The sequence below is a fragment of the Chinchilla lanigera genome, unplaced genomic scaffold (assembly GCF_000276665.1).
Source record: "Chinchilla lanigera isolate Chin_1 unplaced genomic scaffold, ChiLan1.0 scaffold00023, whole genome shotgun sequence".
Classification (NCBI taxonomy): domain Eukaryota; kingdom Metazoa; phylum Chordata; class Mammalia; order Rodentia; family Chinchillidae; genus Chinchilla; species Chinchilla lanigera.
In genome coordinates this window covers 22030229-22054891 of record NW_004955424.1, presented here as the reverse complement: position 1 = coordinate 22054891, position 24663 = coordinate 22030229, and the positions used below count along the sequence as shown (strand labels likewise).

At 38.2% G+C, this 24663-nt stretch overlaps 1 protein-coding gene across 1 annotated transcript in view; it reads left to right on the top strand.

Annotated features, from left to right (window-relative positions):
- Commd1 (copper metabolism (Murr1) domain containing 1) overlaps window positions 1-24663 on the top strand; it is a gene marked incomplete at its 5' end in the record, with an annotated part of 104909 nt that overhangs the window by 12854 nt on the left and 67392 nt on the right. Inside the window, 1 exon segment of the mRNA XM_013514647.1 lies at window positions 4533-4814. Within this exon segment, the coding sequence (XP_013370101.1) occupies window positions 4533-4814 (282 nt within the window).

Below are 24663 nucleotides of genomic sequence, written 5' to 3'. Positions count from 1 at the left end.
ACTATGTAGTTCAGGCTGGCCTTGAACTCACTTTGTAGCACAGGGTGGCCTGGAACTCTCATAATCTTCCTGCCTCAGCCTCCTGAGTGCTGGGATTACAGGCATGTGCTACCATACCTGGCTTATTGATGTATTTCTACTAGGTAAAAATATGGAATAATTTTCCTCTGAGAGTTTGTATAATATGAGAGTAAATTTCTTTTTTTGTCTTTTTGAGACAGGGTCTCAATATGCAGTTCAGGCTGGTCTTGAACTCACTTTGTAGTTCAAGTTGGTTTCAAACTTGCAACTATCCTCCTGCCTCAGCCCTGCAAGTGCTGGGATTACAGGCCTGTGCCACCACGCCCAGCTTTTGCTTTGCCTTTTAGTGTAAATTTTAGAATAATTTTGTTTATAAGAAGTCTTCGCCTGCCTGGCAAGTGCAAGGTCATGAGTTCAGTTCCCGGTACCGGAGAAAAACCAAAAAAAAAAAAGAAGTCTTGCTAGAGTTTTTTTTTGTTTTGCTAGGATTTTTATAAGAACTGCATATATAACAGTCTTTCTGGCTGGGGATATAGCTCAGCGGCACAAGCGCCTGCCTGCCAAGCCCAATGTCCTGAGTTCGATTCCTGGTACCCAGAAAAAAAAAAAAAGAGAATGAAACAATCTGTATTCTTGTTTCCTGTCCCCTCCTGCCACTCTTTTGTATTCATGTAAAATTTCACTTTCAGGCCAGTAACTTAATTTTTGACTTTAAAATATGTGTTACTGGGAGCTGAGGGTGTTGCTCAATAGTATGCTTATTAACATGTGAGGCCCTGGGTTCAGCAACCCTCACACCGGTTATTGGTTATCTCACTCAAGTTCATTGAGTATCTTTGCTAGCTGATGTTGACTAGGAGGCCAGCAGTTTCTCTAAGCTTCCTGTCAGCCTGTACCATGCGAGATCATACCGTGAGTATTTGCTGGGAACAGCAGCTTTTACATTTTTGCCCAAATTCTTTCTTTCTTTGGATTTCTTAGTCTTATTTTCTGTTGGCCTTGTGCTCCCTGTTAGTTTCCAAGGCTATAAGCAATTTTTTCTACCGTTATCTTAAAGGAGTTTTTGATTTGTGCATATATGAGGGATGGTTCTGTGAAGCAAGATGTTGGAAGCTGTATAAACTTCTGGGCTTGATATTTATATGTTCATTTAGTGTTTTTATTTAAAAAGTTGTTGATACGCCTGTGAGTGCCTTTTAGGAGCTGAACTCTATCTCAGGAGACTGTGTTAGATGCTGTATTTGCAAAGATGTACAGAGCCTTCCCTCAAAGATTAGATCCTGTGGGTGAAATGGACCTGTAAACAGTTTCATCCCTTTGAGGTTAGTGCATTGGTAGAGATATTCGGAAACTTAGGAATTGAAAGGGACGCTTGCCTCACGGTAGGAGGAATACTGGGGAAGCGTGCTTGGACTGAGTCTTGAATGATAAATAGAAGTTAATTAGGTAAATGTGGCGATAGAGGGCATTTTAGGCAGTTGGAGTAGTATAAAAACAAGCACCTGGAAAGAGATGGCATTGAAATTCCATGGAGGGGAATTGCAGACAGATTGGTGCTGTCAAGTGTCAAGCATGGGAGGCAGGAACTTGTCAGACAGGAACTAGAAGGTAAACAGGCACTAAAAGATAAGCCTGGCTTGTTTGGCTGAGCTTGGGCTTGATCCTCAGTGGTTCTCAAACTTGTGCAGCCCATGTGTTGTTTTTATAGTAAACATTTTCCAATGCCCCTCTATTGTCCTTAAATGGAAAATTCATATGTAATAAAATTAACATCCATAATTTCTAAGAAATCAGTGACATAAATCTAATATAAATGATAAATATAAGGAAACTAATTTGAAATACATAGTTTTAAATGTACATGTTTACATTATTGCATTAGAACGTAAAATGAATTACTCAGATGATTGTCCTGATATGTAGAATCATTCACTGTATAGCAACAATTGCAAATATATACAGATGTGTTTTATTGGTAGCTCAAATATTTTAAACAGTGTTGCCACCGGTAATGAGATTTTCCAAAATATTCAATGTCCAGGCCAGGTGTGGCGCACGCCTGTAATCCCAGCACTCAGGAGGTTGAGGCAGGAGGATTGTTTCAAGTTTGAGACCAGCCTGGGCTACAAAGTGAGCTCAAGGCCAGCCTGAACTGCAGAGTGAGACCTTGTCTCAAAAAGACCAAAAAAGAAAAAAGGAAAAAAAAAAATCAACATCCTGTTTGTAACAGTATGACCAAACCAAAGTGTAGGCTATATTAGTTGCATCCTTAAAAAATTCCAATGTGCCTGTGTATACAAAGCTAAGAATACCTTTTTCATTTTCAGAGTTATAAAAAGCAAAAAAGAAAAATTGCCACAAAGATGCTAAGATCTTTACAGAAAATTTGCCTGCCCCTATTTTGTGAGCATTGCAGAGTGCCTGCCATTCCTAGCTCCTGCTCCTAGATGCCACACTGGTCACTGTAAACCCAAACACAGGCTCCAGCGTTCTCAGGTGGGGCAGCACTGCCTCGCTGCGAACCCCTGCTCTTGTGAGTTTTCAACTTCTTCATTCTGCCATGAAGCACTGAACAGATAATACATGCATGGTGTGTTTCCATGCGGAGTTCCTATGTTTGTAATTTTCCTTTTGCTGTATTTCCCCTTCAAGGAAACAAAATGAGGGAGGAAATTATTACTACAAGTATACCTTGGAAACACGTCAGTTTATACTTTTTTTTTTGGTCTTTTTTGAGACAGGGTCTCACTGTGCAGTTCAGGCTGGACTTGAGCTCACTTTGTAGCCCAGGCTGGTCTCGAACTCGCAACGATCCTCCTGCCTCAGCCTCCAGAGTGCTGGGATTACAGGCGTGCGCCACCATGCCCGGCCAGTTTATACTTTAAAAAATAAATCTTAACAGTACTACTCCTTTACTAGCACATTACCTGCAACTTACCTCATTTTTTATGGTAGAATGCTTCATAACATCCTGACTGAAAATCATTATCATCCTGCAGTAGATAATGGCCATAGGATAATTTTTCAGAGGAAGTGGCAGGATCCACTGACAGATCACTTTGATGGTGGTATAGAAGATAGACTGGAGGGGCATCTGTGCTTAAGATAGGTACAAGATACCGAGGCCCTCTACTAGGTAGTAGGGACAGACCAAAGGGGACATACTATTAGAGAATTATTTCAGGGGGCTGGGGATTTAGCTCAGCGGCAAAAGCGCCTGCCTGGCAAGCGTAAGGTCGTGAGTTCGGTTCCCGGTACCAGAGAAAAACCAAAAAAAAAAAGAGAATTATTTCAGATATAACAACCAGTAAAATTGAACAGTTGAAGGTTATAGACCAGTGAAGGCAAACCTTTTCAAGCTTTCAGCGGTATAAACAGCCCATTGTGGCATGTGAGCCTTAGGTTTGCCACTGTTTTAGACATTATAACTTAAATACCTATTTGTTCCCTATTAGAATCAGTTGGAAAGCTTTTAAGCAGTACCAGTGTCTGGGCCCACTCTAGGATTTGTAGAAATCAGAATTTCTGGGATAACATTTGGGCACCAATACTTAAAAATATACTTCCTGATTCTAATATATAGCCACTGTTGAGAACAACTGATTCAGATTTGGAGGCAGTATGTGGAGGTGCTTAGAACATGTGTGTCTTGGTAGCTATTTCAGATATTTCTTTTTTTTTTTGTTTTTTCTCCAGTACCGGGAACCGAACTCACGACCTTGGCCTTGCCAGGCAGGCGCTTTTGCCTCTGAGCTAAATCCCCAGCCCTATTTCAGATATTTCTTGAATTAAATGAAAATCGATGAATTTGATCTCACATTGAAATCAGTTCTTAAATTGATTTCAATTCCAAATATTGACTGTAACCCAACCAAAATAACTTATCTCACAGGTGAAGTTATATCTGAATTTATATTTAATACAGTTTGAAGAAACGAGGAATACAAATCCCTGAGTTGTTTCATGATACTTGAAGCAATGTGCCAGTGGAAATAATTTAGCTTAATTACAGTATATTATAAAAATTAACATTTCTATTGAGTGGCACAGCCAGAGGTTTGGGGTCCTAATATCTAGCAGCTAGGCAGATTAATTTGGTACATGTTTATTGAATTGTAATGTGAAATATCTTTAATCTAGCAAAGTTGTAATATTTACATATCATTTTTTGTATTAAAGAACAAATGAAAGCTAGCATCTTTGTCTTTTAGCTCTGTCTCAAACAACCAAAAAAAAGTTATGTTGTAGTTATTGGTACAGAATTTGAGTGATGTGGAATTTTTAATGGCAGCTGTTTAGTATGTGCAAAGGCAGTATTTTTTTTTTTTTTTTTCAAAGGCAGTATTTTGTACTTATACTGTAGCATTACTTATTCTCATTACTTCTGCTTGACCCTTTTTGAAAGTATATTCTGTGATTAGGAAACACTCAAGATATTATCTGTAGTTAAGCTTTTGTTCTGGTATCTACAAAATTAAATTTGTTTTTGTTGCTTTTCTGTCATCATGTAGTCCATTGCATCTGCAGACATGGATTTCAATCAGTTGGAGGCATTCTTAACTGCGCAAACTAAAAAGCAAGGTGGGATCACATCTGACCAAGCGGCTGTTATTTCCAAATTCTGGAAGAGCCACAAGACAAAAATCCGAGAGAGCCTTGTGAACCAGAGCTGCTGGGAGAGTGGACTCCGGGGCCTGAGCTGGAGGGTTGATGGCAAGTCTCAGTCGAGGCACTCGGCTCAGATCCACACCCCTGTTGCCCTAGTAGAGCTGGAATTCGGGAAACGTGGCCAGGTGAGTTCAGTCAGTTTCTTCCATAGATTGTACTTTCCATTACATCAGCCCATGACATCCAGATTTATTTTTTATCTAATAGTCTTCTTTGTAGCGATAATAGAGAATAACAGGAAAGGATCTTATTTCTTAGAATCCCTTTTCAGAGATAGAATTACCCAGTAATTTAGATATTCCCAATTACAAACATAGTGTAGAAACCAGCTGTAGGTTCCCTGCAGTCTCAGAACAACATTGGTCAATAACGTGATTTTATAGAAGTTGGCGCCTCCTGTATTTTTTTTTTTTTTGTCCTTTTGAGGCAGGGTCTCGTTATGCAGTTCAGGCTGGCCTTGAGCTCACTTTGTAGCCCCAGCTGGTCTTGAACTCTCAAACTCGCAAGGATCCTTCTGCCTCAGCCTCCCGGGTGCTGGGATTACAGGTGTGTGCCACCATGCCCTGCTGCCTCCTGTATTTTGACTGGATCTCAAAATCCTTGTCATTTGGTTAGACTCTCCAAGGCAATGGTAGAGGTGTTAAAGAACAAAAATGAGATTAGGTTCTTCAACTTTGGTGCTTGGGAAGACCATCTTTTTGGACCCCATTGTGAAAGCTGTTGAAAACAGAAAAAAGGAATAGAGCTAAGTATATAATCAAGAAAATGCCTCTTGATACTTGTAATGGTTAACCAACACAGTACTGATGTGCCAGACTATAGCAATTTACTGATCTATATCAAACTTGTAGAAATTATTATTATTGTTGTTATTTTTTGAGTCAAGGTCTCACTATGTAACCTAGGCTGGTCTCAAACTTGCAGCAATCCTACTGCCTTAGCCTCCCAAGTGCTGGAATTACAGGTGTGTGCTACCACACCCAGCTCTTTGTGACTTGTTTAAATTTGAAGGATAAAGAAAAAATTTTGCAAGTATCCAGACAGAGAAAGCAGGTTACTGATAAAGGGGCAAAAGTCAGACTGACTTCAGATTTTTCTCTTAAAATTCTAAATGCCAGAAGACAGTGGAAGAGCAGCTATAGAGTTTTGAGGGTAAATACTTTTGAACCAAGAATTATATACCCTGCCAAGTTAGTACTTGTGTATGAAGGCAACTCAGATACCAAGGAAGACATTCTCAGATAGCAGGACATTCTTAGATACCAAGGGATTAAGAAAGTATATTGACCAAACCTTTCTCTGAAAATTTTGCTGAATGATTTACTGCACTCAACAGAAAAATAAGAGTCGGGAGATAGTTGTGTGGAAGATTTGATGGTTAAGAACATGATGTCCAAAATTGTTACATATAGGAAAATAAACCTAAATGCAAAATAGATTTGTAAGCTGGATCTAAAATTTTTAATTTATGTAGTTTTAAACTGTCACAGTGCATAACAAATATTCGGTGTAAATAAATACTGTTTTATTTTTGCCATGTAATATTATTATTATTATTTATTTTTTTGCCATGTAATATAACAAAGATGGATTTTTTAAGCCAAATGTATGTTAAATAAAAGTGTTACTGTGGGCAGGTCAAGTAAGGAAAGACATTCTGAATGTTCATATGACAGAATTGGAAAATGGTACAGTTTTAATTCTTTTAAAAAAACTAAAAAGTTCATAATGCTAATACTAATAATGTAAGGAGAGAATTTCCAAAGCACTCGTTGGAGAGGGATGGATATGTTTGAAATATTAATTGGGAAAACCAATAATTACTGCATCAGATGGTAGTTTGTATAAGTCCATTTGTTGTCAAATTGTAGACAAAAGTAGATTATATACATTCTGAGTTCCTGAAATGGAAAACAAGTGAAAACCCAAGAAAAGTAAAAAAGAAAAATACCAAAGAAATGTTAAAATTTGTCTAAAAGATATTGACAGAGATAGAGCTGAATTGTACTCATAAGCTGGCTGGATTCCAAAGTACCACGATCCAAACTGAGTAAGAAAGTCAGTCTGTGATTTGATACACTCACGTTTGTATACAACAGAGGTGAAAGGGATTTAAAGGTAAAAAAATGCTTTGGCTCAGAGGAGTGAAGAGTAACATTCTTGTTCTGCAGAAATAAGGGTGTTAGAAGAAATTTCACGTTTAGAGATTATGTGACACTTAGATGCAAGATTTTTGTTCAATGTCTTGATGTGGATGGTACTTTTACTGCTAGAAACTGATAGATACATATATTTTAAAACATTCAAAATTAGTGATTTTATATACTTAAAATTTATTAAGTACTCCTTCAATTAAAGAGAATACATATAGTAAAAAAAGTGAGATTAAAACAACACAGAATAAAACTTATTAGTACTAAATAAAGAACAAGAATTGAAATAAAACAACACAGAACAAAACTGTCTTACCCCCATTGTCTTTAAAGTCAGTCAGTACAGGAGGCAGTACATCTTAATTAAAGTATCATTCCTAAAAACCCAAGTGTACTGTAATGTCAGCTATGTGTTGGGCATTATCTTACTGTTGGGATATGTCAGTGAACAATCTAGACAGGTTCTTTATCCTGTGGAGCTCACAGTGAAAGGAAGTAACAATGTAAAAAATTATTTGTGAATCTTGTGGTCACAGATCATTCTCAGTTTGATTTTGGTTATTCACAAAACAGTGCTGCTTTTCTTTGCAGTTTCCACAGTCACTATAGCAGATTAATTTTAGTGCCTGTATGGTTTTTCTTTTCTTTTCTTTTCTTTTTGTTTTTTTTCCATTATCGGGAATTGAACTCACAACCTCACACTTGCCAGGCAGGCGCTGTGCCACTGAGCTAAACCCCCAGCCCCCTGTATGGTTTTTCTTGAAGGCATTCAGTTTGTTTTCCAGATGTCTGCCAAATCATATTTGTACTGACCTGGCTTGTATCTGTTTGGGAGTGGGTCAGGGAGAAGGAGAGGAAACTGGTAATTTGGAAGAGAATACCCAGATCACTATATTAGCTAATCAGATTTATTTTTAGATAAATAATCAAATAAGTACTGCTGTTATATCCTGTAATAGAAATTTGTGTCTGTTCTTAATGATGAGTATATTTTTTTAGCTGGTAAGTTTTGTCATATACTCTCTTCCTTAGTTTCTTTGGATCTTTTCAATGTTTGTAATTCTGATTTTACTCTTAATTTCCAAAAGAATTCATTTTAAAAATGCTTTATAAAAGTAAATTTAGAGTACTTTTATTCAATTAATGTAAAACGGGTGCTAATTGCACTTACTGAGTTTCGCTTGTCTGATTTTAAACTTTATTGTTAATCATTATGCTATATTGTTCCTAATAAGTAGCTGTATTAGGATTTCTAAGTTTGGGTATCTAGGTTTTACTGGCCGTTTTATAGGCTATTCACTTTTTATTCTGACAGTAGTGATTCTAGTCATCCCTCAGTATCTGTAGGGGAATTAGTTCCAGGACACTCCTTACCCTCTGCATGGATACCAGAGTCTAAGGATGCTCAAGACCCTTACATAGTGTTGCATGGTATTTGCATATAACCTACATACATCCTGCTATATATTTTAAATCATTTCTAGATTATCTGTAATACGTAATACAATGCAAATCCTATGGAAATAGTTGTTATACTTTATTGTTAGAGAATAATGATATGGTCAAGCCTGTATATGTTTAATACAGCAGAAATTTTCTTCTGAATATTTTTTATTTATTTATTTTTTTTCCGGTCTTTTTTGAGACAGGGTCTCGCTATGCAGCTCAGGCTAGCCTTGAGCTCACTCTGTAGCCCAGGCTGGTCTTGAACTGTCGAACTCTCAATGATCCTCCTACTTCAGCCTTCTAAGTGCTAGGATTACAGTCCTGCACCACCACGCCTGCCTTGATTTTTTTTTTTTTTTTTTTTTTTTTTGAGGCAGAGTCTTGCTGTGGAGTCCAGGCTGGCTTTGAACTCATTGTATAGCCTAGGCTGGCCTCGAAGTTGTAGTGATCCTCCTGCTTCAGCCTCCCGGGTGCTGGAATTATAGGCATGTGCCACCAAACTCGGCCTTTTCTGAATATTTTTAATCTGTAGTTTGTTGAATTCTCAGATGTATAACTTACGAATAGGAAAGACTGACTTCATTTTGTCTTTAAGTATTGAATATTTAGGCATGAATATATTATAAATTTATAATATTTTTAATCCAACATTTTTCTAATATTTCTTGAAGTAGGGTTAAAATGTGCCTTCTGATGTTAGTAATTTATAAACCATCTGAATTTATTGAGTATTGCAACCACGACTTTGTTTTATTTAATATTTATTTATGTATTTATTTAGGTGCTTAGAATTGAGCCCAAGGCCACATGCATTGCTGTGCAAGTGCTCTCCCATCGAGTGTTATTCCTGGTCCTTTCATCTTTTTCCTTCTTATCACTTATTTTTATTTTACTTATTGATCTTGTCTATGTTCCACATTACCATGTAAGAAAAGGATTTTTGCTGTGTTTTTTCATTACTGTATTCTCAAGGTCTAGGACAGTGGTGGCGAACCACAGCACACATGCTGCAGTAGGCTGTTTGTATCATTGAAAGCGCTAACAGGTTTGCCGTGACTGGTCTAGAATGGTGCTTGGCACATCTTATTCAGTAGATACTTGTTGAATGAATAAATGAATCAATCACATATTACTAAGCATGTACTAGTTGTTGGGGTTATCTAAGAGTTTGGGACAGGTCAGTGAACAATCTAGACAGGTTCTTTACCTTACGGAGCTCCCTGTGAAAGAAAGTAATAATGTAAGAAATTATCAGACTGAAGAGCTGTACCAAAGCTTAGAAGACAGGCCGGGGATGTAGCTCAGCAGCACAGCGCCTGCCTGGCCAGTGCGAAGCCCTGAGTTTGATTCCCTGTACCAAAAAAAAGGAGAGAATAACCACTCAGAAAGGTGAAGAAGGCAGTTCTGAGTGAAACTAAGAAGAAGCTGAATAAACCTTTAAATTTCACTTGCTTTTAGTTGACTTTAAAAATCACTAATTTTGGAGGTCATGCAGCTGAGCAGTACATTACTAGTCTAGCACTAATGCTGTTGTAGGTAATACCTCTGACGTGTGGGTTTTGATGGTAACAGTTGCCGAGGTTACTTTTCAGAGATTTGAAAGTTGTTGAAACCACTGACTCTTCATTTGGGCCTGCACCGGTGTGCAGTAGATGACCTTTTGATGTTAGGGGGCCAGAAACTCCACCTTCAGGTTATGCTAATGCTGTCGATTTGGAACATGTGTCCTGTGAAGAGTAGAGATTTTATGCCTGTAAACACCACTGAATACGTATCTCCAGCCACCTTTTTCTGTGCCTTAAATGACCCTGCTTTTCCCATGAATGTGGAGTTGAGACTTAGGCCTGCTCTATCCTTGTACTTGGCGGCCTCAGGGATAAGCTCTTTCTGTTTTCCACAGTGTGCCATGCCAGTGACTGGCACGCTGTGGGGAAGGCCACGTAGGCCTGAGTCCGTGACGTAAGGAGGTAACAGCTGGACTTGATTTTTCTGACAATTTCAGTTTTCACATCTACAGCTGAGAGTCATGAAACAAGAACAACAAAGAGGTTGTTCTAGAACAAATTCTTTAGTTTATAAGCACACTCTTTCATTTAACATGTAGGTTTGAACTTTGGTATAGGGGATTTGGTAGGGGTGTCTGGTTATTGCCATTTCTTTCTTATCACTTCCTACATACTTTCCATTTTCTCAACTCACAGGCAGAAGACAGAGCAAGAAGTAAATTGGTGGAAAAATTATCATAAGCAGAAGGAAGGCTCACTTAGTGCAGTGATTCTGAGTGTCGTTAAATGTTAGGCTCACCTCAGAAATGCTCCCTTCGGCAGCACATACACTAGATTCATTGTAGGCGTTTGGAAATTTTCCCGGATGTCCACATTCCACTCCGAGTAAGGGGACTTTGCTTTAGTTCGGTTAGGGAATGCTGCCCTGAGGAGGTGAGCTGAGCATTGGGTGACCTGAAGAGACCAACCTCAGGAACATCCAGGAACACGAAGTACAGAAGAAGGGGATAGCCACACTAGAAGTGAGCCTGGGTAGGAAACGTGAATTTTACTCTAAAAGTAATCAGAACTCATTAGAGTTTCAAAGAAGGAAAGGATGTAGTATGACTTACGTTCTAATAAGATCACCTGGATTTACCTGTGGAGAATGGTGTATAGTCAAGATTAAGCCAGGGGACTGAAATCCCAGGAGAATAAAAAATTGCTGAAGTAGTTAATTGGGGGAGGGCATGTTTCATTTATTTGCTGTCAAACCTCTGTATGATGGAATCGCAAGGTAAAAAAAATACAGTAATAAGAAATAAAGAATTTCATGTTTTATTCTGTTAATAAGATTTAGGTATCTAGAGATGAATAAAGCCAATATTAATCTTCCATGTAAAATAAAAATAGGATTACAGGGACTTCTGACATTTCCACATCTGCTCCTTATTTATGACATTCCTTTGCTTTTTATGGGCAAGACCCCACTACTGTGTATGTAGTCCGTGCTTGAACTTGGGATGCTTCTGCCTCAACCTCCTACGTGCTAGGGTTATAAGCATGTGCCACTATGCCCTGCTACAATGTCCCTTCTTTAAATTTTTTTTTTTTTTCATTGTAACATGTTCCAAAATTTGTTTGCTAAGCCCAAGGATAACTCATATAAATCAGGATTGTGGAAAGCAAAAACAAAAGAAGTGAAGCTGAGTGACCACTTACAGGGACTGCTGCTGTGTGCTACATGAGATAGTATTACCAAGGAAGATGGAGAGAATTTTAGCAGAGTGGAGAGAAGTAAGCAGATAGAGGATGTGGTTTTTTTTTTTTTTTTTTTAAATAATATTTTTTCTTTTGGTACCAGGAATCAAACTCAGGACCTTGTGCTTGCCAGACAGGTGCTTGTGCCCCTGAGCTATATCCCCGGCCCAGTGAGGATGTGTTTTGAATGGAGATAATTTGTTCTATGATGCCTTGGAATGATGTGGGAAATGAGAAAAAGTAAGGAATTATGAGTAATTGCCTTGTATTTTCCTGTGTGAATATGTCATATAAACTGGTATCCTACTCATTGTTTTAATAGTCTTATTGCTAAATTGACTGTCTAGTATGCAACTTGAGTTTTTTGATAGCGCTAACTAGTCCTTCCACTTAGGATAAAAAAATACATTTGGCAGTTAAGAAAATGCCGTTTGTGCTAAAATAATTTTATTTTTAAACTTCCGACTTATAATGCGATGAATTTTAAGATTACTGAAATTTTCCTAATACTTTAAAGAAGTCAGCTTCTTATGATGCCCTTTTCTGTGTGTCTCTTATACTTACAAAGGTTTACAGCAGGAAAAGGAGAGACAGGAGTGCCTTTGCAAGCTCACTGACCCCGTTCGAACAGGACTTGGCACTGCTGAAGCCTGGGCCTCTGACCAGAAGCCTGCCGACTGCCCCTGGCGTTGGACTTCTCAGATTGTTACTGTTTAGGCTCTGTTTCTGTTCTTGTGGACAGATGAGGTACTTGAGAGGAAGCCAGGAAAACAAATCTTGAGAGGACTTGGAAACAGTGTTTGAATTTAAGTCCCTTGTCCTAGACTCGGGGCGGTAGTGCATCATGCCCAGTAGTGTAGAAACTGCTTGTGTTTGTTTAGTATTTGAGTTCTGGCTCTTTGACTGTGGGCTTCATTCCATGTGTGCCACAGCTTTGCTGCCAAGATAAATGTGGAAGGTTTCTGGCCCAAGCCTATTCCTAGCACATTTTTTAAAAAGTGATAAAGTACATATAATATAAAACTTAACATTTTAACCATTTAAAGTGCATAGTCCATTGGTATTAAGTCCTTTCGTCATATTATATAATCACCCCCATGACCATCAGAAAGTTATTTCCAGAACCTTTTCATTATCTCACACACACATTCAGTGCCCATTAAATAATAACTCCCATGCTCACCTCTCCAGCCCCTGCTGACCTCTGTTGTACTTTCTGTCTACATGCCTTTGTCTATTCTGGGTACCTCAGATAAATAGCACTATACATTATATATTTTTTTAAAGGTGGTGAAGTTTTATTAAAAGAAACAGGTGCAAGTGGGAGGTTCTGAGTTTGATTCCTGGTACCAAAAAAGAAAAGAAAAGAAACAGGCTCTGGAGAGCAAGTTTGGGCTGTGTAAAAGTGAAGAGATACCCTACAGCATGATGGCGGGCCATCTGTGTACGAGAGCACTGGCCAAAACCCAGTGTGGACTTTGTGTTTATATCACCTGCTCCTCAGGCTGATGTCAGGTCAAGACCATCCTATTGGGAACTTGCTCAGGTTCTCATGGGAAGCCCACACGCAGGGCTTTGGGCACCGTTCTGCGCATGTGCCCTGGGATTTTGTAATTTATGGCACACATCTACTTCCCCAGCCAGCTTTGCCACTCTCCAATCTCCTGACTCAGTTCTCTATGGGGTACTCTGAAAGTAGACATGTCTGTTCTCTATAGTTTCTTCCAGTTGCCATGGACCCTACCTCCTGAGGATTATGTGCTGTCCAGCTGCCTTAGGATGTTGTATCTCACTGGCTGAAACGTACTCTTCTGGCTGGCTAAGCCAAATATCAAACGATATAATATTTGTCTTTTTGTGTCTGGTTTATTTTACTCAGCATATTATTTTCAGGATTCATCCGAGTTGGGCATGGATCAGGATTTCATTCCTTTTTAAGGCTGAATGATACTCCTTTGTGTATAATACCACATTTCGTTTGTCCATTTGTCTATTGATGGACACTTGGATTGTTTCCACCTTTTGGGTATTGTAAATAATGAACCCGGTTTTGCGCTCCTGCTTCTAGTTTATTTGGGTATATATCTAGGGTGGAGCTTGCTAGACCGCATGGCAGTTCTGTGTTTAACGAACTGCCGAACTTCTCTACAGCGGATGCACCGTTGTGTGTTCTCTCCAGCAACCCATGAGAGCTCTAATTCCTGTACGTCCTCACTTGCACTTTTCTGGGTTGTTTGTTTGATAGTTGCCATCCTAGTAGGTATACAGAGGTGTGTCATTATAACTTTGGGTTGAATTCCTTAACGATTAGTGATGTTGAGTATCTTTTTAAGAGAAATATTTTTTTAAGTCTTGCTTGTTTAAAAAAAATCTGGTGGTGGTTGTTGCCAAATTATAGGAATTCTTTATATAGTCTGCATATCAATCCCATTTTAATGATTTGCAAATATTTTTCCCATTCTGTGAGTTCTTTTTACTTTTGAGATAATGCCCTTGGCTGCATACAAGTTTTCAGTTTTGGTATTACTGTATATAGTTTGTCTATTTTTCCTTTGTTGCCTCTGGTTTTGGTATCATATCCAAACAATAATTGTCAAATCCAATGAAACTGGATTGAAATGAAATTTTTTCTTTATGTTTTCTTCTTAGAGTTTTAGAATTTCACCTCTGAAGTTGAGGGAATTCATCAGTTGGAGTTAATTTTCTTTATGGTGTAAGGCCGTTAATACCTTTGTAGGGATTTTTAAAAATGAATTATGGTACTGTGGAGTTTTGAGTTTGGGAGCTACATTTCAGGCTTATCATGTTTCTGAACTCTGTAGATGGCTTTATGTATAGTTAAGTAAAGAGAGTTCAGTGGTTCCCAAGATGCAGGACAATAATGAGTAGTAGTTACTAGGAACCAGCTCAGATTAATTGCTAAGTAAGCTGTGCTTCTTTTTTTATTGCCAAGATTACTAATCTAAGTGGTAATCAGTTAATAGTTTTGTAGATACAGCAGACAAACCTGAACTAAAATAGGATAAAGTTAGTAAGTGCATAGTTAACTAAGAAGTGATGTTGATCACAAAATGAGTCTGCTCTTTTTGTGATTCCTTCTTCCTACAATATACTTATGTAGTCTAGAGGAAACAGCTTAGTCTTAGAAGACTATTATTTAAGCATATTATTTCATTCTGTGGCCCATCATTTATTTATATTGTACGAAGCAGTTAAACTGGACCACAGTTTTCATACATGCCATGTTCTTTCCTGTTGCTACTTGAAATGTACTTTATTCATGCCCATCTTTATTTGGCAAAATCCTGCTTTTCAAAGGTCGTCTTACTGAATACCTCTGCCATGAATTCCTTCATAGATATCTCAAGTATATCTGATAATAGGAGTTCCCAGAATATTTCGAACCTTTCTGTAATAATGTAACTTAGATTTAAAAAACAAAACACCTATGTTAGTGTTAAACTAAAGCCAAAAACAAGACTAGCTCATCATATACTTAGGAAGCTCAAATGTGGCTCCTGGCTTTAGATATCTCTTGGTTGTCTCTGGCTCTGTTCATGTCATTCTTTAGTAATCTTTCTTCATGTGGAGGCAAGATGGTGCCTAACAGACCCTAACCCATATCTTTTCAGATGTTTGTTATCTTAACAAAAGAATATTGATAAATGGTGAACTGTGATTTTCCCTGTTTATGTCACATGAAGAAATAAAAGTCTCTGTATGAATTAGGTAATCTGTAGTATTTGTCCACCCCTTGACCAATGGTAAGATAAGTTATAGACTGATAGATAACACAGGGAGTAGATGAAGTTCCCCAGGCAAATGAGGCAGAGAAAACTAGTGTGTACCTACCTCAATGTCTTGTTAGTGTGTGCCTTCCAGAAGTGTACTATTTGTAGCCTTTGCAGTTTGAAAATATTAAAATAGGTGTTTGGTAAGTATTTATTGAATGAATTAATAAGGGAAAGTGCATTTAATAGTTACCTGTTGGCATATAACAAGTTATCCCAAAATTTAAGGGCTTAAAACAGCAAGTGTTTATCTTGCATAGGAATTAGAATAGGACTTTGGGAGCATCTTAGCTAAGGGGTGCTATCTCAGGTTATCTTTTGATTTGTACTCAGTGTCAGCCAGAGCTATGGTTATCACAAGGCTTGACTTGGGTGGCGTGGGCCTTCAGGCTTACTCAGTGTGGCTCTTGGGAGGGGCCTCAGCTCCTGACTAGTTGTCTATAGAGTAACATAGCTACTGCTTTCTACCAGGGCAGGAGGGCAGGGAGGGAGCGAGTACACACTGTGTGTGTCCCTGCAGCTGCAGTGCCTGGTGTGACGCAGTCTCTAAGCTATACACCACTACTTCTGCTTTTAAAAAATAGAATTAAATATGTGTTATAGGTCATTTTTGCTGAGAAATAATACAATGTAATAAGTATGCAATTAATGAAGGTAGCACTTATTATTTTATTGTTGCAGTTAATATAAGAATAATACTAGCTAATATTTCTATTATATCTTTACCATGTACTGGGCATTGTTCTAAACATATTTTCATGCATTGACTCATTCATTTCTCTTGCCAACCCTCTGAGGCAAGTGTGTGCTATGGTTTGGATACTGTTTGGGTGTGTCCCCTGAAGGTTCATATGCTAGCAGGTTGGTCCTCAAAGTAATGGTTTTGAGGCAGTGAATCTCTTTTTTTTTTTTTTTATTTTAAAGAATAAAAGAAGGATAACATAATAATAGGGGGGACTTAGCAAATTACAGACAAAATGGTAGGAAATTATCAATGGTTACCATTTTACATATTATTGTCTACAAAATAGTTTCTCAGGAAAACAAATAGACAAATAATAGTGAGTTACAGACAAAAGAGGTAGGAGATTATCAAGAGTTGTACTATACTTTGGTATCTTCAAAGTGGCTTCTAAAGAAAATAGAGCTATACATGAGTGACCTATTGAAAAATCATTAACTATTCTCAATGGTTGTTGTAGGAAACACTTAATAATAAACATACATCCATTTATGAAATAGGATAGGAACATTACAAACTTTACACAGTTATGGATAGATTAGTAGGAAAATATCAATGGCTGCTGTAATACGTGGTGGTATCTTCAGAGTGGTTTCTCAGGAAGACAGAGATATGTAAGAGGGACCTATTAACTAGTTACAGCCTAAGGGTTGTCAGAAATAGCATATTACCTCCTCACCAGTGACACCTTTCACTGAGGTGTGACGGCTGGAAGGAAGGCCAGGATTGAAAAGAAGGACCAAGAGACTTGCACCTGTGTCTAGCAACGAGGCAGTGAATCTCTAAGAGACGAGGACTAGTGGGGCGTGATTAGGACTTTAGGAGGACTTAATGCTTTTCTCGTGAAGTGTATTCTTGCTTGTATGGGAACTTGTGCCAGAGTGGTTATAAGCAAGTCCCGCCCCTCCCCTAAATCTTTCTTGCTGCCTTGCTCTCGCATGTGTCCCTTCTGCACAAGTTCCCTTTGTGCTTCTCTGCCACTTTGTGACACAGCCAAGGAAGGCCCTGTGATGATACCAGGTCCAGGTATCATCCCCAGGTAGCAGCCCCTCCTGCTACCAGAATTATGAGCCAAACAAACCCCTTTACTTTATAAGTTACCAAACCTTGCGTTTTGTTTGTTTTGTTGTTTTTTGGGTTTTTTTTGATATATTGACATAAAACAGACTAAGGCAATACAGTTTTGCCAGGGTTATTTTGTTGTTGTTTTTGTTTTTTTGTTTTTTTTTGAAACAGGGTCTCACTATGCCATTCAGGCTGGTCTTGAACTCACTTTGTAGCCTAGGCAGGCCTCGAACTCACAGTGATCCTTGTACCTCAGCCTCCCAAGTGCTGGGATTATAGGCACAGGCCACCACACCTAACTCTTTTTTGTGTTATTTTTGGCTAGTGATTAACTCTATTTTTGAACAATTTTAGGTCCACAGAGAAGTTACAAAGATGGTACAGTGAGTTCTTTTATACTCCTCAGTCAGTTTTTCCATCTAGTGTTGCCATGGTACCTTTGTCAAAATAAGAAGGTAACATTGGCACCTTTACTACTAACTAAACTCCCGGTTTATTTGTATTCAGTTTTTCCACTCATATTTTCTTTCTGTTCTGGGATCCAATCCAAGGTACCACTAAATTGCTAACTAAACTAATTAGATTATATTTACTTGTTATGCCTTTCAAATCTCCTTGGGTCTTTCTTTGTCTTTCCTTGTTTTAATGACCTGACAGTTAATTATTTTTTAGCTTTATTGAGGTACAGTTGACAAATAAAAATTATATAAAGTATATATGAGGTATATATAAAATACATATAAAACATATATATCTTAAAACATCCAATAGTAATATATATATATATATCCTTGATAGGTGGTTTTTTTTTTTTTTTTTTTTTTTTAGACAGTCTTGCTGTGTAGTTCAGTTTGGCCTTGGACTCACTGTGTAGCCCAGGCTGGCCTTGAACTAGTGGTGATCATCCTGCTTCAGCCCTCCCAGTGCTGGGATTACACGTGGGTGTCACCATGCCTGACTATCCTTTATAGTCTTAAAAAATACTAACCAGATACTTTGTTGTATATCCTCATCTTGGCCTTTTTTCTTACAGCTAGACTGGTTTGTGGGTGCTATAACAAAATACCTGATACTGAGTAGCTTATAAAAACCAGAAATTTGGGTGCCAGTAGGTTTGGTACCTGGTGAAGGATCTGTTTCTGTTTCTAAGATGGTGCATTAAATGCTGTATTATCCGGGGAGGAGAAGGTCTCAGTCCTCACATGATAAGAGATGGAAGGAAAAGGGGGGTAAATACTGTCCTCACATGGAGGAAGAACAGACAAGAGCGGACTCACTCCTATCGCCCTCTTTTTTACACAGCTTAATCCTCATGATTCGAGCACCTCTCCCAAAGCCCTGCCTTCCAGCACTGCTGCACTGGAGGCCCTCTTTCCAGCACACAGATCTTGGAGGATATGTTCAAGCTGTAGAAGTGGGCTTTGGTAAGGGGCACAGTGAGGTGAAATACCCTTCTTTCACACACGAGGGATAAAGGCCGTCCACGTGACGTCGCTGTTCGTGTTGGTGTGCATCACGCAGTTATGGCGGTGTCTACGAGGTTCCTCCTGTATACAGTTACTAATTTTTCTTCTCTCTATTGTTTGAGAGTTGCTTTTTTATTGTAAAAATAAGTCAATAAATCGTGCCCACACTCAACAGGAGGACGAATTTCTACTTTTGGAAGACGGTATCCTACAGTACAGTTCGTGGTCCCAGATTATTTGTGTTCCTCACGTGTACTGTACACTGGCCTTCTCCACAGCGGTCCTCCCCTCTACTGTGTGCATGACAGCCTAGTACTCTCATCGGAATCAGGACCGGGTTTAGATGAGGCTTCTCCGGAGCAATTCTGTAGTTTCAGTTCCTTGAGTCTTCCCTACCTGAAGATTTCGGAAACAGGCAGAGTGTATCTCCCACCCTCCTTGACCATCTGTAAGATAACGACTATTGGGGTTGTTATTCAAAATGAGGGAAAATGCTAGCACAGAGGTATCATTGCTTCATACCAGTTCTGAAATCCACCTGAGCACAGGTTGGTAATTCCTTGGTTAGAATTCAAGGTCCAGGAATAACTTTCTTCTCCCTGCCTCTTGGGCTTTTGGTCCCATCCTCTGAGTCATCCTCCCTTTTCTATGAGAAACAGGTCACGCTTGTAGCTGTTTAGTTTCCCCTGCTCGCTGCTTGCCTGCAGTCGTATGGGCATCCAAGGGCCTTTTTATTTTGTTCTGTTTCTGTCTGAGTCCAAATGGGCAGTATTTTGCCATGTTATTTTCAAAACTTTGTGACTCTTCTAAATCTTCTTTGGGCTCACTTCATTGGACAAAAGCCACAGCTAACTGGTGACACTCAGGTACTATCTTCAGTCTTTCAGAGATTCTAAAAAGTAACTTTATAGCTGTGCTCTCAATCTTCATCTTTAGGCCATGTTTTCTTTATAGTGCCTTGCCTTTGAACTTCGCTTGGAAGCCACTTCTTTTTTATTTATTTTTATTTTTGGCTTTTTTTTGTTTTTGAGACAGGGTCTTGTTATACAGTTCAGGCTGGCCTTGAGCTCATTTTGTAGCCCAGGCTGGTCTTGAACTTGCAACAATCCTTCTGCCTCAGCCTCCTGAGTGCTGGGATTATAGGCGTGCGCCACCACGCCTGGCCCATTTCTTGTTTTAATATTGTTTGCATTTGGAGAAACAGAATCTTCAAGACCAGCAAGTCCTAACTCCTTTTAGTTGGACTGTTTTTTGGGTATTTATCAGGAATAAAATTCGGGTTCCTGTGTCAGTGGTATAAGCTTGGCAAAAAAGCAGTCTGAAGTCATGAGAGTTTGTTCTGTAGAAGTTGAGGAGGGTATTGACGAACAGAAGGAGCACTGAGAGCAGAGCTTTGAGAAACGCACAACTGAAATGGGTGAGTAAAAGTGATTTTGAAGGAGGCAGGGGGGCGTGGGTGAGAGAGACGCTGGAGCAGTGGGAAGTGCGGGGCGGGAGAAATGCTGACAGGGGTACAGCTTCACTTTGTGTGGTGGGTTTAGTGGAAAGTGTTCCAGTTTTGGGCTCTTAGAGTGAAGCAGATTGAAATTTTTTTTTTTTCGGATTGAAATTTTTATATCATAAAGTTTATGACATTAACTTTTTTATATGCAGCTGAAGGATGCAAGCACCACCATGGCAGTAAAGTTGAATGATACATCTTTATAGCTTTGCCCTTCATAACTATAAAAAGTGCCATAGAAAAGAACGCCATATGCCTAAAGTCATGCATATTTCAACAACATTGGGTCATTTGTCTTTTGTTGTTGAGTTTTTAGAGGTTTCTTTTTTTTTTTTTCCCCCTGAGGCTGGGTCTCTGTGTGTAGTCCAGGCTGGTCTTGAACTCACTATGTAGTCCAGGCTGACCTTGAACTCATGGCAGTCCTCCTGCCTCAGCCTCCTGAGTGGTGGGGATTACAGGCATGCTTTTGATGTCAAAATTTAAAATTCATTGCCAAATCTGAGTCATAAAGATTTAGTCCTACATAGTTTTTATATTTAGATCATTGCACCATTTTCAGTTAACATTTACATATGGAGGTATGGTGTGGGCTGAATACATTTTCCCACTGACATTTGTTTTAGAATGAGGGAACTCCAATATGTGAATATATATCTGTCTTATGCATAGAGTATAGGAAGTATGTTTAATTTCAATAATGTAGTTATTCTTCTTCTACCATACTGTTTGAATCCTGAAATTAGTTTTTGCTTCTTTACTTTGGAATTTTGATTATAATGGATAGTCCTAGAAACTCTTCGACATTCTAGAATGAGTCTTCATCCTAGACTAATGTTATTAGTCTAAACAACACTAAGTAACTATGTAACTCTAATGCCATTTATTAGTGCTTCCTTTCCTTCTACATCAAATGGAGACTTGCATTATGCTGGCGTATGTGGTGAACAAGTCATACGGGTGCAGTTGTTTTGGCAGTCTTTTAGATACTGTTTTGGGATATAGTTTAATCTCTGTTTTACATTGAAAAACCATTGAGTATGGAGTATTTCTAAATAAATAGGGAGTTCTTATAAATTCATACTTTGTACTCACTCTAGTCTAGTAGATACGATATAGAAGATGAAGCATAGATGCTCAGAAGAGTTAGCCATATTCAGAAAATACTCACTTGTGTGTGATCTTGAAGTGGGATGAAAGAGTAGGGTGATGAGTCTCAGTAACTACTTCCAAAGAGTGCAGAGAGGAAAGTAAAATGATGGTTGAAACATAGTGACTTTCAAGTGTTAATCCAAAGTAAGAAAGAGAAATTGTTCATTGTGGGGAAAGAGAGGTGTACTAGTAGAATTTCCCTTAAGGGAACAACCTGAGACCCTACACATATTTATTCATGCACATATTTATTATGGGATTTATGTGGTAGAAACGGAAACAACTGAATATCTAATAATAGGAATTTTTGTTTTGGGTACTGGGAATTGAACTCAGGACCTTGTGTTTGCCATGCAAGTGCTGTGTCACTGAGGTATATCCCCAGCCCCTAATAATAGGAAATTATACCAGGTTGTGTGGCACATGCTTGTTATCCCAGTACTTGGGAGACTGAGACAGGAAGATCATGAGTTTGAGGGCCAGCTTGGGCTATGTAGATTTTATAGACTGTTTAACAGGGGAAAATGTTATAAAATAATAGGAAAATTGTCATAAAATAATAGGAAAACAAGGAATAGAATTGTGTATTATTTATAGTATAACCTAAAGTTAAATTTTTTTAGTGGTAAGATAAAATTTAAAACTATCAATGACATCATAATACATTGACAGTGTCATCCAGACGTCTTAATCTAAATTTTATACATATACTGTACATGTTCTTACGTAGGAAAAAATACCAAAAGAAAATACATGGAAGATATTCACAGTGATTTTTTCTAGGTAATGGAGATATCAGTAGTGTTTATTTATACTTTTCAGTATTTCCCAAATTTTCTGCAGTAAAAATGCTTTGTTTTCCTATTCCTGAAAAGTATTTCATTTTATTTATTTGTTTTGTCTTTTTGAGGCAGGGTCTCACTATGCAGTTCAGGCTGGCCTTGAACTCATTTTGTAGCCCAGGCTGGTCTCGAACTTGCACCAATCCTCCTGCCTCAGCCTCCCAAGTGCTGTTATTACAGGTGTGCACCACCACACCCGGCTCTGAAAGTATTTCAGAGTTTGAAAGGAGCAGTATTTATTTCTTTGAACTTCAGTGATTTTTAAAATGTTTATTTCCACTTTACATTTATTTTGAAACATCATAAGAAGGCTAGAGAGATTTTTTGGTCTAGCATTTGTTTAAGAAAATGTTCTACTGTAATAGGTAAATAATAGGGAAAAAATAACAACTATTGATAATCTCCTTCCTGTCTGTAATTCACTATTATTTGTCTGTTTGTTTTCCTGAGAAACTATCTTGTAGATAACAATATGTAAAACAATAGCCACTGATAATTTCCTACCACTTTGTCTGTAATTTGGTAAGCCCCCCTATTATTATGTTATCCTTCTTTTACTCTTTAAAAAAAAAAAATAATAGCATTTGCCTTCTGACAGGCAATGAAAAAGCCTCTGGAGGTATGCTCTTTTTATCCCTTTTTTGTACTTAGGAAAACTAGAGAAGGGAGAAGTGAAGTAAATTTCTCAGCATCACACAGAATTTAGACACAGGCCTGTTTGACTCCTGTCAAATTTTATATCAGAACTCAGCAACCTATCTGGCTAAATGTTGTGTGCAGTCTGTAATCTCCCTTGATGTTAGCTGTCAGTACTATCCTGTCTGGGAGGTTTTCTTCCTCTCACTGTACCAGGTCTACTGCGTTTACTGTGGAGATGTTTTCACAAGAGAAAAGATAGTAGGTTCTGGATCCTGTCAACCTGAGACTTAAATTCTATTTCGTAGCCTTGCTGGACAAGTCACTACGCCATTTTGATCCTTAGTTTTCTCATTCATAAAATAATGTACAGCAACACTTTTAAGAATTGTTCTAAAGATTAATGTACATTATGTATGTGTAATATATATTCTGTATATGTATAAATGTATCATAGTACCTGCCACATTTAATATGTGGTAATTAAATGGTTAAAAGGAAAGATTTTTTTGCAAATTACAGTTCACTGTAAAAGGAGATTGAAGAGGATGTCAGAAAATGGAAAGATATTCCTTGCTCATGAATAGGAAGAACCAACATAGTGAAAATGGCCATACTCCCAAAATGGTTACACACATTTAATTAATGCAAGTCCCCTCAAAATGCCATTAGCATACCTCACAGAACTAAAGAAAACATTCCTAAAATTCATTTGGAAACAGAAGATACCTATGATATCAAAAGCAATACTGGGCAACAAAGGCAAGGCAGGGGGCATCACAGTCCCTGACTTGAAGTTGTACTATAAAGCTCTTGTGACAAAATCAGCATGATACTGGCAAAAAAAACAGACTTGAGGATCCGTGAAACAGATTAGAAGTTACAGGCACAACTCCAAACACACCTAGCTATCTTATCTTTGATGAAGAGGCCAAACGTGTTCACTGGAAGAAAGATAGCCCCTTTAATAAATGGTGCTAGAAAACTGGCTTTCCACATTGCTGAAGACTAAAACTAGACCCATGTCTATCACCATGCATTAAACTAAAATTAAAATGGATCAAAGACCTAAATATTAAAACAGGAACACTAAATCTACTGGAAGAGAAAGTAAGTAGAAATCTTAAAGACGTAGGTGTAGGCAGAGAGTTCATGAACAAAACCCAGACCACGGGAAATACTTCAAAGAATCATCAACTGGGATCTCATCTTATTAAAAAACTTTTGCACACCAAAAGAAATCAACAAAATGAAAAGGCAGCCCACAGAATGGGAAAACATTTTAGCCAATAGTCCCCCAGAAAAAGGACTTCTATCTAGAACATATAAAGAATTGAAAAAAAAATCAGCCCCCCCCCAATTCAAAAATTGGCATTTGAGGTGAATAGACACTTCTCAGATAAAGAAATACAAATGGCAAATACATATATGAAAAAATGTTCTGCATCATTGGTCCTTTGAGAGATGCAAATTATAAGAACATTGAGATTCCATCTCACTCCACAAAACATGGCTGTCATCAAGAAATTAACCAATAGTAAATGCTGGAGGGGGTGTGGGAAAGAAGAAACCCTTCTCCATATTGATAGGTATGCAGACTGGTACAATCACTGTGGAAATCAGTATGGATTCCTCAAAAAAATAGGATTAGCAGTCCCATTTGACCCAGCTGTTCCCCTTCTGGGTATCTTCCCAGAAGAAAAAACATCATACCATAGCAATATATGTGCACTCATGTTTATAGCAGCACAATTTGTAATACTAAATCTTGACAACAACCCAGATGTCCATCAGCTGAGGAATGGATAACAAAGATGTCTTTTTCTACAATGGAGTACTACTCAGCCATAAAGAAGGATGAATTTGGGACTTTTATAGATAAATGGATGCAACTAGAGATCATACTTGTAAGTAAAATAAATCAGAATCACATGTGTA